General features: G+C 39.7%; 1 protein-coding gene across 1 annotated transcript in view; it reads left to right on the top strand.

Moving 5' to 3' along the window:
• The window catches only part of LOC126198429 (E3 ubiquitin-protein ligase UBR2), a 34228-nt gene extending 18458 nt beyond the window's left edge, over positions 1 to 15770 (top strand). Inside the window, exon 2 of the mRNA XM_049934738.1 lies at positions 8757 to 15770. Coding sequence (XP_049790695.1) covers positions 8759 to 14125 — 5367 coding nt within the window. The 5' untranslated portion in view covers positions 8757 to 8758 and the 3' untranslated portion in view covers positions 14126 to 15770. The remainder of the gene's footprint in view (positions 1 to 8756) is intronic.
• The last annotated feature ends 557 nt before the right edge of the window (positions 15771 to 16327 follow it).

The raw sequence follows: 16327 nt of genomic DNA on the forward strand, positions 1-16327 counted from the left end.
GAGGCCTTCCGCCACCGCTTTTATTCCATCCTGGCCACGTATCAGGGCTCTGGCATTGTTTACACTGACGGTTCGATGGTTGCTGGTCGTGTCGGGTATGCGCTCACTCTAGGGGACCATTCCGAACAACGTTCCTTGCAGGATGGCTGCAGCATTTACACTGCTGGCGAAAGAGGCCACGAGTAAACCTTCTCTGGATGTTGGCCTCCCAGAGACTAATTTGCGGGCAGTCCTCCGCCGAAAAGTTTTTGCGCTTTGGGACGCTGAATGGCGCGATCGGATCACGCCCAATAAACTCCGTGCCATTAAGGAGACGACGACTATGTGGCGGTCATCCATGCGAGCCAACCGCAGGGACTCAGTCGGCCTTTGTCGGCTCCGCATTGGCCACTCCCGGCTGACACACAGTTATTTACTGCGCCGGGAGGACCCTCCTCTATGTCGCTGTGGGGCGGTTTTGACGGTGGTGCACATTTTATTAACTTGTCCACTTTTAACTGTGCTCAGGCAGACATTTGCGCTGCCTGATACGCTCCTTGCCCTTTTACTAGATGACTCTGCCATGGTGGACTTAGTTTTGCGTTTTATTCGGGCAGGGGGTTTTTATAGTTTTATCTGAGTGTTTTTTTTTTTAGTGTTGATTCTGGCTTTTAGCCTCTGATTTTAAACTGAGTTTTTAATGTGTTCTTGGTGGTTGGCTTTTCCTCTTTTTTTTCTCTATGGTCGGCCAACCACCGTCACACTCTGTGTGTTTTAATTTGTTCTGTCTGATCTCTGTCGGAGTCTTTCTCGTCCTGTGTCGTCTGATGTCTTTCCTGCTGTTCGTTTTTTATTCTCTTTGGGCGGTTTTAATTTTTTGGAAAAAGGGACCGATGACCATCGCAGTCTGGTCCCTTTAATCCCACAAACCAACCAACCAAGAAAAATGTCCTTTGGTCATTGTTTTGTAATGTTACACACTTTATAATCCGTGTCAAATCTCTGATTATTATTGAAAAAAAATACTGAATGCATTACACAGCTGGCATTTGTTTCTTGATGATAAATGTATTCTTTAATGTTAAACTGTTTTCAGTGAATATTTTTGTATTACTACCCTGCCGTGAAGATAAAATGAAACACTAACATAAAAAAGATTTGATAACAAAGAATAAATGCTCAAGATGCTGCATTGAATCCAGTTAAGGACAAAATCCCCTAATATTGTTCCACTTGGGCGCGTAGGTCAACTATTAAACCTATTGTGCTCAGATATTTTAGGCTATCAAACAATCAAAACTTCCATGGCAAATGCAGTAGAGGTTGTCAAAACAGAAAAACACAGCCACAGTGTTCAATGAAATCTCAGGTGCAAACAAATTCAGAGATATGATTTCACTGAAGTTTCCAGGAAAGAGAGGGTGGCGGAGCCATACTTTTTGTATGGAAAGTTTGCAATCAAATAAACTTGGTTTACAAACCTTAGTTGTAAACAAAAAGGTGCCATCCTACCTGCAGCCTGAAATAAAGAGGAGAGTTCTGAATGATGGACGAGAGTTGAGAAAATGATACATCTTATGAACCCAATTGCTTATTTGATTACAGTTTTAGAGTTAAAGGAGTCTTAAGTTCTCAAAATAGCCACAAACATCAATAAGGTGGTAGAAGTTCTCGTTGAGAAACTGCCATCCTCTCCACTGCAATCTGCAGAAGAAAAGTCAGTCTTATCTGAATTCCAAGCTAGGAAAGAATTTGTCATCTTTTATCCATATTTCAGCTAATCTTCATTATCCAGTGGTACAAGGTAGTAACCTGAAGACTATTGAGACATTTGATGCAATTAGGTCGGCTTGTGGCACAGCAAAGAGCATTTTATTTAGATGTTATTCAAGTTAGAGAGAACTTGGCTAATTATAGGGAGAAACAATGAATTTGATCCAGACAGTTTGTGTAAGGAGTGGGCCCTCACCCTCAGGAAGATAAAAATCATCATGTGTATCCTTTATTGTAGTGGTGAGGTTAAGATGAACTTGAGAATTGGCAAAAGTTGCCGTAAAAATTCTGGGTGCATCAGTTACATCTACCGCTACAGTGTGTTCCTTCAGCTCTTTTAGATGGATCCACAGTGAGTGAGAGAGAGAGAGAGAGAGAGAGAGAGAGAGAGAGAGAGAGAGAGAGAGCGCTGCAAAACTAACCCACCTCTCCTACAACTGGAAGTTGAGGAATGGAGCAAATGAAGCAGGAACATGCCCTAATCCTGCTGATGCTGAGGTAAAACCCATACTGAACGTCCAAGCAAAGATAAAATGGAAAGGAAGCCAATAATCAGTGAAGAATCAGATTCAGGAGAATCTGAGGCAGCACGAAACTGACTGAGAACAATTTTTTATTTTTTTTTTGCAGAAGTATAGTATAAGTAAAAATACTACCTACAGGCCAGCTAGTTAATATAAACTGTTTTTAAACTTGAGTGTTGTTTTTGACGTCATTGAAGAAGTAGAAAGTTATTTTTTTTACCCAACCACTAAAGAAGCCGATTTGCAAAAGATATTTTCCAATACAAAATATCTGCTTAATTTTTTTTGTAAATGTCACTTATCGATTAATCTATAAAATGCATAAATATTTGGGCATTTATGAATTTTGGGTATTTGCCCTGGCATATATCCTGGGCATTTTACACCTTTAGCTAGCAGTATTAGGAAAGGTGGTGGATGTGGTATCAGGAGAATATTGGGAATGTTGGTGTATAAGGATGTTGCATCCACAGTGACTGTCAATGCATCTGGAGGTAACAGGACAGGAGCTGGGGAAAGACATAAGTGGTGTCTTGACTGTAGAATGGGAGCTCATGGATGGTAGTTTGATTTTGATCATTTGATCAACAAAGGCAGAGATTTGTACCATGGTAGCATTGCAGCCAGTCACAATGAGATGACCAGTAGGAAGATATGTGGGGATGTCCTGTTGCACTTCTGGGATGAGATCACAGCTATAAGGTTTGTATGCAGGGGTGTCAGAAATTTGATGGAGACACTTGGCCTTGTAGTCACTACAGTTCATGACCACTGTGGTGGAGCTTTTGTCTGAAGGAAGGATGATAGTTTGGATCGATTATCAGATTATGGGTAGCTGGGTGTTCCATAAGCATGTTGTGTTTGAATCACTGGGGAGGAATTTAGAAAAGGAAGGAGAGACCAGGTTCAGAGTGAGGAATACCTGAGAGGTTTTCGGGGGGCGATTGGGGAGGAGGATCATGGTTGGAGGAAGGCTGGAACTGTTTCAAAGGAGGTTATATGTGTAGCTTTGGTTGACTGTTGTCAGTGGGGCACATGGGAAAAAATGTTTCCACTGGAGAGAACAAGTAAAGGAAAAGAGGACCTTCACAAGTCAAGCATTGTTCAACTGAGGTTTTTGGGCTAAAGGCGAGGCCTTGAGAAAGTACTGAGACTTCTGCAGAGGTGAGAGTTTTGGCAAAAAGGTTGACAACATTGTTAGAGGATGGCTGTTCAGCAGCAGTGTGTTTCATGAAGGGTGGAGCAGATTTTTGGGGATATGGAGGGTGGAATTAGTGAGCAAGGCATGGTCCAGGAATTACAAGGGGTCGACAGGGGGAGTGGGGGTTGGAGGGTAGATTGATTGGGTGGAGGGAGGGGGGGTTTGGATCAGAGTGGTTGGCTCTTTCTTGGCCCTAGGTAATTCCATGCAGCTGCCCAACTTGACTGTTAGCCAGTCGCACATTTTTACTATCGCATTGTATCATCGTGTGTGTCTATTAATCATCACGCTTGTCAATTTGTGATCAAACTTATTTATTTATGACCCACTTACTCCTGTTTCTGTGAAATATTTCCTGTAACCTTCCCATATTGTTTTCTACATATAGTTAGTCATGAATGATGTCAGTCAAATTTAGCCTCGTTCTGCACTCCATCGTGCATTCTCTGATGGATGATGAGTGTTTTAGTAGTGTTTTGAGCATGCTGCTCTGAATGTCATTGCCAGTGTGGACATTAAATTTGATCATAGCAAGTTTTTGTAATGATTTTTTATTCCATTTGTTGGGAATTGTCATCGCTGATAGTGATGGTAAGCAAGGGATGTAATCTGCAGGCTGCATGCTTTCTTCCTGCTTACCCAACTGTCTCTTGGAATTGGCAACACTGCAATCCCCGTCGGTGGCTTGACCTGTGTGGACCACCATCATTTGTGGGTCACACTACAGTACCTACCATTTATTTCTGTTATAACACGTCAACCATAAATTTTTACCTTCTTACTTATCAACTTTTTTAACCATTTTTTTACCTTTTGTCTGTCACTCCTTTTGCTTCCCAACCATCCAGCCATGAATCTCTGCTCATTCTGCATCTTCCAGTTCCAGAACCCGTCCTTTGCCCTAGCAGAACTGCAAATACACATCTTCTTTCTGAAATAATGTGTGACACATGTTAGCCCACCTAGTTGGCTTAGCATTAAAACTGGCCTACTGGGGTGTCATCTACCCTACTGCAAGAAACTTCCACCAGGGGATGCAACACCTGCACTGGAATGTGGAAGCTGTCGAAATATACTGAAAACCTTACCAGAGCTTTTAATGACGGGCAGTATCTGACCCAGCTTATTCAGAAACAGATCTCCCATGCCATCTCCTCCTGTGACACCAGTAAACCTGTTAACCAGCTACTGACCACTATCACCGTGGCCTTTTGGCTGAGCCACTTCCTAGTGCAGGGCTTTGAGTACCCTATTGCCCTGTCCTGAGATGAGGGATATCGTACCCACATCACCCAGTCTTCTGTTGCCCTTGCCCACCCAACCTACGGAATATCCTTTTCCATCCCTATCCCAACCCTGCAGTCTGTGGATCACTCCCTTATGGTCGACCCAAGTGAAAGACCTGTCCCATACGCGCACCCACTACCCCCTACTGCAGTCCACTCACAGCCCTGCACTGTAAGAAGCAGAGCCAATTGTTAAAGCACCTGTGTTTTGTATCAGCTCTGCTGCAATTTCTGTGCAGCATTCTATGTGGGTGTGACAAGTAACCAACTGTGTACTCACAGAATGGCCCCCACAAAACTTGAAAAACTGCAGTCTTGACCATCCAACTGCAGAACATATGAAAACAGAGTTGAATACCTCTGCTTTTGCTTTGCTACCCTCAATTTCTGTTCCTGTCATCTAAGAGTCTCTGGACATGAACTTTGGTGCCACAGACTGTCTTTTCCTGTTACAGTTGTAATTGAAGGCTTTGGGCACAAAACTTTTGTCAATCGAACGTGTTTCTTTTAGTATTTATCTGTCTATAACAATGTGCTGTGTTTTAGACCTGATGTACTGTAGTCACTGCTTAATTTGAGGTTTCTTTACAGAGACTGTATAGCGTGGAAAGTCACTCCCACCATTATCTGTTCTACTAAGTACAGACGCTGGTGAGCCAAAATGTTATGACCACTGCTCATTGTGAGACTGAATGCTGCGTAGTGGCTTTTTGGGCTTGTAAATCAGTTTGGCAAATGTATAAGCAGAGCAAATGGGGAAACATTGTAGTGATGATAAGAGCCATGAATGAGGAAAGCCACTAACATAAGCAACTTTGACAAATGGCAAATTGTTTTGGCCCAGCACCTAGGAACAAATGACTTTGCAATGGTAAAGTGTGTCACAGCCAGAGAGAACGAGTCACTCCCTATTTTTTTTAAGCAATTTCAATTTTTTGTGTCCTAGTTGGCAAAAAATGAGACCCTGTACTCTTTGGTGGGCTGTGTCTTAAAGAACTATTGTTCTAAATAGTGGAGAATGAATTGTGCACATAATAAAGCCCTTGTTGGTGTTCTTTCTACTATTCCTCCTTTTATCATTGGAATTACTGGTTGTTGAGTTTTCAGTCTTTAATATGTTTCACATTCTTCTGTGTTGCTATATAAAAGGGTGAAGGTTCAGATATATATATTTAATGTTGCACCAGGTGGTTCTGCTGTTGAATCAATATGATCTTCCTGGTTTTAAAGATTTTCTTTAGACTGTCACTATGGCTGTTTATTTTTAGAATTGCTGTGGTCTGCATTTTGACTCAATAGCATATTTTCTTTCTTCCTTTTAGTTTTATATCTAATTGTATCCTTCTAATTCTAAAAACTAACTGTATCATTATGTATTAAAGTGTGAAACAAAGGAAGTGGCTTAAGTTACATTTAACCTGATCTGATTAGGACCTATCCTTCACTGGTCTCATGAAGGACATAATAACAAACTCCTGGGATGTGTGATACTACCTTTCTCAATTGTGACTTTGTGGTGCCTGACATGACGTTTTGCTGGCGAGACATTGGGTATGAGTGAAATCATTGCACTACATTTGGCAAGAAATGGAGGCTGCTAAGTTTGGCAAGTGAACTGTTGAAGTCGTTAGTAATGCGAAAGGCTTGGCTGAAGTCTAAGAAGCACATGATAGTTGCCTCTTCTGCATCCATGGAAGCTTTAGGTCATGTATTACATTTATTGAGGCAGAAGATGTGCTGTGATGTGTACAGAAACCTGATTGGTATTTGTCTAGTAGGTTGTTTGTGGTTAGTTAGTTTGTCAGCTGGTTGTGGATTTTATATTCTAAGGCTGTGTACAGTGCAGGAAGAATGCAAATAGGTCAGTAATTAGAGGGTGCTGTGGTAATGTTCTTTTTAGGTAGTAGCTTAACTAGTCCCAGTTTCCAGGACTCGGGAGAAACACTTGTGGTTAAGATATTCATTATAGTAGATCAGTAATAAGATTCGTCATTTAGACATAATCCATGGGTCTCTGTTTTGTTTGTGGTTATAGATAATGAGAAATACTGGTTCAGTTCTCCATCTGGGACAATTAAGTCAGCTGCAGCTTTTACTTTGCCTATACCAAGACCATACAGATTTTTCTGTAGGGCAGCTAGTCTTTTCTGTTGACGGTTAATAATTGGCATTCTTGAGTTTTGCATTTCTCACAGCTTGACTGACTCTACCCCACTTCTGTTTTAAGCGGTATGATTTTCAGGCATGGGGCACTGTTTGTTATGCAGCATCTGAGATTCATGAGTTGTTTTAGTCCTTCAGTTAGCCAGGGTGTTTCCTTCTTACTTTTTTTCCAGTCATTAAGGGAGCATATTTGTCATAGTTGAGTAAGTTTGTTAGTAAATCCATGAAGTTTAGGATTTATGTCAGAAAGTGAATATAAGACAACTCCCAAACTATTTCTTGCTCCTCTGTTTTAAGTTCAGATAAATTAATGCATTTGAAGTCTCAGTATGTAGTCAGTTGTGGTTTCTGTCTGGGACATTCAAGTGAGTATGTCATGAAAGTTATCAAATGTGCAGATATTTGAGAGGTACAAATTAATCTGGAGGTTTTGTTGCTAATATATTTGAGTGTGTGACTACTGATCATATGATGGGTAGGAGCAAGATGAAGTGAATGACACATTTGAAAGAAGCACTTGCATAAATTTTGCAGTGGAAGGACTTTTTATAGAAAATTTATGTTATTGTCATCAGCTATAATTATATGCCCATATGTCAAGACTTGAAAGAGCAGTTTCATAGAAAGCAAACCCATCTACTTTAGAAGGTTTGTAGAGGACACACATGAGGCACTTTCTGTTAAAGGAATTGACCTTTATGAACATGTGTTCCACTTGTTTACCTTCATTATTGTTGGATGTGTGTAGCACAGTGGGTGATAAATCAAAGTGTACATATGTCCCTGCTCCGCTTTCTCATCTGTTACATCTGCCATGTCTCAGAAAGAGGTAGCTGTGTATATTTACTGTACTTGGAGTAATACTTGGTTTGAGCCAGGTCTCAACAGAAGTACTACATGGATGTCTATGTCTTGAAATATACAATAGAACTCATTATGATGAGCAGCCAGAGATCGGACATTTGCATATGCAATGTGGAGGAAAATACTTGTTCTTTTTGGCTCTTTGAGAAGGAAGTTAAGGTTAGATAACGTGGTATTTAGAACCTTTTTTTTATGAGTGTCATTGTCAGTCACAACACAAATCTGTACTGTGTAGGAATGTTAGTTTTTGTGATACATTGTTTTGATTTTTATCTCAAGATTTTTTCTTGTATTCATTCGACTTAAAATAGCTGTCATCATTTGTTGACAATGAGCTTTATTAATATTTTTGTTGTTGGCTATGTAGTAGTCGTTTGTGTTAAAATGGTTAGTTTCAGTAATATATATATATATATATATATATATATATATATATATATATATATATATATATATATAGAGAGAGAGAGAGAGAGAGAGAGAGAGAGAGAGAGAGAGAGATTCCACGTGGGAAATATGTCTGCTTGTGGATGGATATGTGTGTGTGTGTGTGCGCGCGAGTGTATACCCGTCCTTTTTTCCCCCTAAGGTAAGTCTTTCCGCTCCCGGGATTGGAATGACTCCTTACTCTCTCCCTTAAAACCCACATCCTTTCGTCTTTCCCTCTCCTTCCCTCTTTCCTGATGAGGCAACAGTTTGTTGCGAAAGCTTGAATTTTGTGTGTGTGTTTGTGTTTGTTTGTGTGTCTATCGACCTGCCAGCGCTTTCGTTTGGTAAGTCACATCATCTTTGTTTTTAGATATAACTTTGTTTTTAGATATGTTTTTCCCACGTAGAATGTTTCCATATATATATATATATATATATATATATATATATATATATATATATATATATAGAGAGAGAGAGAGAGAGAGAGAGAGAGAGATATTGATATTAAAGAGTTGTTTTATTTTCATTTTACAGAAATGGACTGTGAGGAATTCTCTCTCCCAGATATTGACATGGAGCAACCAGTACTAGATGAGTTTCCTGATTCTGCCAGTAAATGTGTAGAAGTATGGACAGAAAAGCTTGAAAAGGGCATATTGTCCTGTGCTCACTTTAAAGAACACTGGCGTATATACGTGCCGAGGATATATAGTCCAGATCCTAAGGGAAATTGTTTGGACTTCAACTACGATGAAGCAAAGGCCCAAGAAATTTTATTTCAGCCTCTAGAAAGATTCATCTGCAATGGGGACCCTCAAGAAGTTTTTAGTGCACTAACACAGACAGCAAATCGATCAACTGTATGTGGTAGAGTCTTCAAAATAGGTGAGCCAACATACAGCTGCAGAGAGTGTGGTATGGACTCAACATGTGTTCTCTGTGTTGACTGCTTTAAACAGTCAGCTCATCGTAACCACAAGTATAAGATGGGAACCTCTGGTGGTGGTGGATGCTGTGACTGTGGAGATACGGAAGCCTGGAAAAGTGAACCTTTCTGTGATATACATGCTGCCGGTTCTCAAGCAGGGCAAGAACCTGTAAAGTGCTTACCAGAGGATATGGCAGAAAGAGTACGTGCAACTTTCAGTGCTGTTCTCAAGTATGCATATCAGTTGTTGACTGTGGAACATCTGAGAGTGCCTTCAGATCTGAGCATTAAGGAATCAGAAGAAGGAACATTAGGTCTCTTTGATACTGACACTCACTGCACTGTTCTCTATAATGATGAGACTCACACCTTCGAACAAGTGATTACTACTTTGTCGAGAGTTATCAAATGTTCACAGAAAGATGCTATAGATTATGTGACGAATATAGACAGAGAAGGTCGTGCTGTTGTGAAGTGTTCCACTTTTCCACATTGTAAAGAACTGAAAGCAGAAATTGAGCGTTTTACTGCACGCCACGGAAACAGACCTTTGAAAGTACTTGTTGTGCATGCTCATGTAATTGCCCATCAAGTATTTGCAATGGAGCTTTTAGAGTGGTTACAAAAAATTCTTGGCTATGGGGAAGGCTTCCGTGTGGTTTTCAGTGAGGTAGCACTAGAGCTTGACCATCAGGAATCTTCAATAATAGAGGGCATTTTGGTCAGAGATTCCCATTTGTGGAAATCTGCACGCACTCACTGGCACCGTCTTATTATTTCTGGACTCCTGATGGAATATGAGAGCAAAAAGGCATTTGCTAAACTCTTCACAAAGACATACAACGTTGTCCTCAAAGACTTCATGCGAGATGATCACGATCATGCATTTTCTATTGCCTCTATGTCAGTGCAGGTCTTTACAGTCCCTACATTGGCTCATTATCTCATAGCAGAGGAAGATGTTCTGTATATCCTGTTGAATGCTTTTATATCGGAATGCAACCGTAAATGCAATAAAGCAGGGAAACTAGAATTTGAAAGAAATTCATCAAATGGTACTTTCAAACGTTGCCAGTTCATACTTTATGACTTGCGTTATCTCCTGAGTGCAAAGCCGACTGTATGGACAGATGAGCTACGTAAGGGATTCCTTCATGGTGTTACGTACTTACTTAATCTGTTATCAATGATGCAAGGAATGGACCAGATAACCAGGCAAGTTGGACAGCATATGGAGTATGAACCTGAATGGGAATCAGCTTTCAATCTTCACATTAAACTTGCACATGTAATAACATTGGCTCTGGAATGGTGTGGTACAGACAGAACAGTTCTGATAAAAGCCTACAGAGCTACTCTAAAAAAATTGCACGATCCCTCTCAAGTTGGAGAGGTGCGGGAGTTGGCTGATCACAGTGCACCGTGTTTAATTTATGATGTATCTCAGCAGCCAGTCTCTATACATCTACCATTATCTCGTTTTTTAGCTGGCTTACATCTTCATTTGGAGAAATTTGGTTTAGAATTTAGAAGTAATGAATTCAAGAATATACCTAAACCAACTCCAGAACTAATTATTGAACCAGTACTAAGAACACAGGTAATGATTTCTCAAGTGCATGCTGGAATGTGGCGTCGCAATGGTTACTCTCTTTTGAATCAGCTTTATTTTTACCACAATGTCAAGTGCCGATCGGAGATGTTAGACAGGGATATCATATTGTTGCAGGTGGGAGCATCATTGATTGAAAGCAATGAATTCCTCATACATTTGCTCAATAAATTCAATCTCTTAAACTGGGCAAATCCTCAGTTTGAAACAAATATCCTCAGAAACCCAGAGGAGGATAGTATGAGGCAGACAATAAATTTAGTTGAAGAGTTCCTTGGTCTTCTTATAACAATTGTTAGTGAAAGGTACACACCTGGTGTTGGTAAAGTTACAGAAGATGACAAAATAAAAAAAGAAATAATCCAACAGCTGTGTATAAAACCACTGCCACATTCTGAGCTAAACAAAACTCTCCCTGAGGATGTCAACCATGAAACTGGGATGGAACGGGTAATTGATCAAGTTGCAGTGTTTAAAAAGCCTGCACAGGGAACAGGGAAAGGCGTGTATGAACTGAAACCTGAATATTATGATCAATATGATGTTTTCTTTTACCACTATACAAGAGAAGAATTGTCAAAGTCAGAAGAAGCCCAGAGGAAGAGGAGGAAAGCTCTTGGGGAGTTGGAATGCTGTCCTCCTCCTGTTCTTCCACCACTCAGTGAAGCTTTTATGATGATGGCAAATCTGTTGCAATGTGATGTAATGCTGCACATTATGAAAACTGTGTTGGAACGTAGCATTAATCTTAGAGCAAGAAGTTTTTCAGAAGCTCAGCTCCACAAGGTGCTTCACCTCATAGGTTACGCTTTGCACGAAGAAGAACAGAAGCATTACCAATATATGGTATTTGTTGAACGTGCAGAGAAGTGGGGCCTTGAAAACCTAATTGAAGAGTTGTGTGGTAGTGCAAGAGTTGAGGCGCACAAAGATTTGCTACAGTGGACACTAGGAAAGTATAGGCAAGTCGCTGCAGCTCGCAAACTTGGCCACGTACAACCTGCACCTCAACCTCAGCATCAAGAGGGGGTAGGTCAGGCAGAAGATTCTGCGAATGAGGAAAAGGAATGGAGAGCAAAAATGGCAGCCCAGAAGAGGGCAAAAATAATGGCCCAGATGACAGCAATGCAAAAGAACTTTATGAAGGAAAATGCCAAGTTATTTGAATCAGCTCTTGCAGAGAGCTCTTCACAAAAAGAAAATGTGGAAATGTTCATGGATGTTTCAGAACAGTCAGAATGTCAGCCCATTGCCCTAGGACCAAAACAGACAACACGGGCAACAACGGACCGCACACATACTTGCATTTTATGTCAGGAAGATCAGACAGTTTCTGCTGGTGGACAAGCACTTGTTGTTTCTGCTTTTGTTCAAAAATCAACAGTACTCTGTACTCACAGGGGACTGTCTGAAGAATATCTGGAAAAAATGTCTGAGCCTTTATTTCTCTCAGCTTCTATTGGGCCAGCTCCATTTACTGGCACTTGTGGTCACGTAATGCACAGTAATTGCTGGGAAAAATACTTTGAGAATGTCCTGGCCAAAGAGTCGCGACGACCGTATCGGCTCCGGCAGCCGGCAAGCTTTGACATTGAGAAACAGGAATTTCTGTGCCCACTTTGTGAGTGTCTCAGTAATACACCGTGCCCACTTGTTCCTCCTGTTGGATCTCTAATATCAAATTCACAAGCTGCTTTGACAAATTTATCATTTGAAAAATGGATCTCAGGTTTGCATCTTGCTTTGAAATACAAGAAAAAGATTAGCAAGACATTAAGAAGTATGGAGAAAAAACAAACTGATTCAGCAAGTGACAGTGGAGGTGGAACTGGTGAAGGCGGAGAGGAAGAAGAGGAGGATGTACAAGTCATGGAATCACTTTACTACACGTGCCCAATCCACCAGGTTGTTGTTGAACTTGGGGAAGATGGAGAAGCATTTGCATCACTGTTTTCACGTAATAACTTGAGGACTGAGTTTTCGGAAAATCTGTCTACATTCATATTACTGTTTGCACAAGCCACTTTCACTAAAAGTCTGGGTTCACACCCTAAGTATGGTGATTCAAGGATTGTTCTGATGGCATGGAAATCTTGTGCATACACAGTTCATGCTATGGAATGTCTTCTCAGAGATACTGGCAAGCCATTGCTTGGTGATCTATCATCAAGACAGCAAGACTGCCTGGAAGGTCTGATTCGTCTTGTAGCAGTGCTTGGAACGACGTGGAAGTTTCCAGATATGATAAGCAGCCATGCTTTGAGATTACTTACAATAATTTTAGAAAGCCCACATGATGAACCTTGTATCCTTGACTGGGATACATTTGGTGTGCTTTTACCTTTGACATTGTCGCTATCCAGTTTGTTTTTAACTGATGGTGCTGTTCCTATTCCTACTGGGGGTTTGCAGGAGCTATATATTTTTCGACTTATGTTGTTGTGTAACATTGTAAAAGTACTGTTAACCAATGATTTTGAAAGCACTGAAATGAGCATGGAAGTAGAGGGTGAACCAGACGAAACTGAAAAGCTCATTGGTTTTATTATGGATGTCAGAAGAGCTGCTGGAATTGCATCAGAAACTAATATTCAAGTAAAGGCAGTATGCAGACTTGTGCAGGAAGCATGTATACCATTTCTGCGTTGTTGTGTCCTGTTTTACCACTTCTTGACAGGCGTTCCAGCTCCACAGGTGTTGCTGGAGGTTGGTGGAGACACTTTTGATAATATGTGCACTTATCTTGGATTGAACATTACACTTTCAGAACTGGTATGTGGAGATGTGAACAGAGACTTGGCTGTGCGATGGTGTCAACATCCGAAGGTGCAGCAGTACCTGTCTGGAGCATCAAAGTATCCATTTGTTAAAGTTCCTCAGCCGGTAAACCAACTCATTTCTTTGCCTGTTGATTACAGTGAATTAATCAACACTGTTTCACTCTTCATTTGCCCGAACAGTGACCGTGAAGATTCTCGTAATCCAACTATGTGTCTAGTGTGTGGTGACATGTTGTGCTCACAGAGTTATTGCTGTCAAACTGAACTGAATAAGACATTAGTTGGCGCATGCACTTACCATGCACACGAATGTGGTGCAGGAGTCGGTATTTTTCTTCGTGTACGTGAATGTGAAATTTTGTTACTGGCCAGTCCCAATCGAGGATGTTTCATGTCCCCACCCTATTTAGACCAGTATGGTGAGACAGATCAGGGATTGCGAAGAGGTAACCCATTGACATTGTGCCCTGAGAGGTACAAAAAATTACAATTGTTGTGGCTGAGTCATGGTATCTACGAAGAAATTACTCGACACTTGGAGTCTACAACTAATATTGTTACAACACAGTGGCAACATCTTTAGTCACTTAGATTATTGTTGTTTATGGAGGTCATTGTTAAACTTCTGTCAAGTATTAATATCTCATTCACTATGAATTTTTCCACACTTCATAAACTATATTGCCATGCAACCAAAATTAGCAGAATGTCATTTTAAAAAATACTGTTCTTCTGTTTCATGAAGTTCTTTTGATGTTGTTCATTATATGACTGTTTGGAACTGTAATGTATTTTTAATTTGATTTCCAGGTGTATATAATTTTGTTCTTAAAGAACAAAAAAATCTTTGGAGGCTGTAAGAAGGAATTGTACAGAATAGTAAATAGTAATTAATTTTTTACTTAGAAGTGTCTAGTTAATGATTTCATTTTTTTTGTTTGTTTTTCTGGATTGTTTTTTGTCTTAAATTGTTTGTAGTGTCTGCTGTGATACTCTCTCCATCATTAGAAATGAGTTATAACTGTTTTACAGTATTTATTAATGCACCTCTTAACAACGAACTCTGCCACATGAAGATGCGTGAATAATGAGAGACTTGTCATGGCAGTGTTAAATGGTATAGTTTTCTAGGAGATTTTAAACCCTTTTTACATATTCTATTTATTGCAGAGATGTGAGCAGCTGCAAATAATTCTGAAATATCATTCACCAGATGCTCAGCATATCTTTTGAAGATATACCAAGTACCTCTATAGTATTTTCTAGTTACATGTACATATTGATAATGTGTACAGTACAATAATTGACAAAATGTAAATAAATATGAAACATGATACATGGTCAAATATTATTGAGAAAACTATTTTGTTTGGCGGTGATGGTAAACTGAAATTTCAGTTGTATCGTCCCCAGCACATGGTGTGGATTAGTAACCTGAAAAGTCTTTCACATTATTTTTTAGTGGAGTTAATGTAATGTGCATTGGAAAATTGGTTACATAGCTTACAGGTGGTTTCAACTGTCTAGATTATATTGCTCATTTGTGGAATGTTTAGTTTGAAACCCAATTTCATGGTCAGCATTTGCCAGTACAATACCCTGTTTGCTTGTTATAAACATGTACAGTGATTATTGATCTGATGGCTGCATTGAAACTAATAGTAAGTGAAACATAGGTTTTTGGTTGTACTTATTGTGCAAGTATGATTCGGTATATTTTGCTGGAAGTGTTAAACTAAAACAGATCTCAAACTGTGGTTAAAACCATTCATAGAGGGCTGAAACTCAAGATTCGTTATTTTGGAATTGTACTGAATAATTGCATAATATTTAACTTTGCTATGTGTTCGTTGAAATTATGTTATTTGTTGACAGATTGTAATATAAACATGTATTCTTTTTTGTTATGGAGCTTACAATGAGATTTTTGCCTAGTTAATGAATTCTTGTAAAAACAAACATTTCTTGGACATAGTTCACGGAGATAAGGCAGAAGTTTCTGAAAGCAAATATTTTATTCTATGTTTTATGAACTTCAGAAGTTACAAGGATAGAATACAATGCAGAACACAGGGTCAGTGGACACAACCAACTGAAGAAATGAATAAAATATTGCTAGAGAGATGGCAGCTACTGTATTTGATTGAATAGCTACAGCAAATAAAAATAGATAGGGATTTTGTGTGTGTGTGTGTGTGTGTGTGTGTGTGTGTGTGTGTGTGTGTGTGGAAAGGAAGTAGATAAATCAAAAATGAGTTTGAAAGTATAACAGCAAAAGAAAAAAGCAGAAAGGGGTGGGAACAACAGAATTGGTCATGGAAGTAATGTTTCGTTGAGTATGCAGTGAGTTCCATTGTGTTGACACCATTGTAAAATGCCTATGAGAACTTCCAAAGGAACTGCTGCACAGTGCACATTGTTTCTTAAATGGCTAACATGCAGCATTACAGTGGATGTGGCTGCATGACTGAAAGCAAAAGACATGAGGCATTTTTTGCATAATGAATTTGCATATGTATGTGAAGTAAATGGTTCTGGAGGTACAATAATTGCAAAGAAGGGTTGTTAGGTTGTGACATGCCCTAGAAACTATTGAGAGAATCTTAGTGACATTAAACTTCCATTTTGAAGAACTTTATGAGGGAGTCTGTCATATTGAAGAGACTGGCTTGCTTATTCCATCCAAAAATTGTGAAAAATAATGCCCTGAAATTTTGAAAGGCTGCTGAGATAAAACATCCAATTTCAGGGGGTTATTTGGATTCTATTGGTGTTTATCCCAAAA

The sequence above is a fragment of the Schistocerca nitens genome, chromosome 8, assembly GCF_023898315.1.
Source record: "Schistocerca nitens isolate TAMUIC-IGC-003100 chromosome 8, iqSchNite1.1, whole genome shotgun sequence".
NCBI lineage: Eukaryota > Metazoa > Arthropoda > Insecta > Orthoptera > Acrididae > Schistocerca > Schistocerca nitens.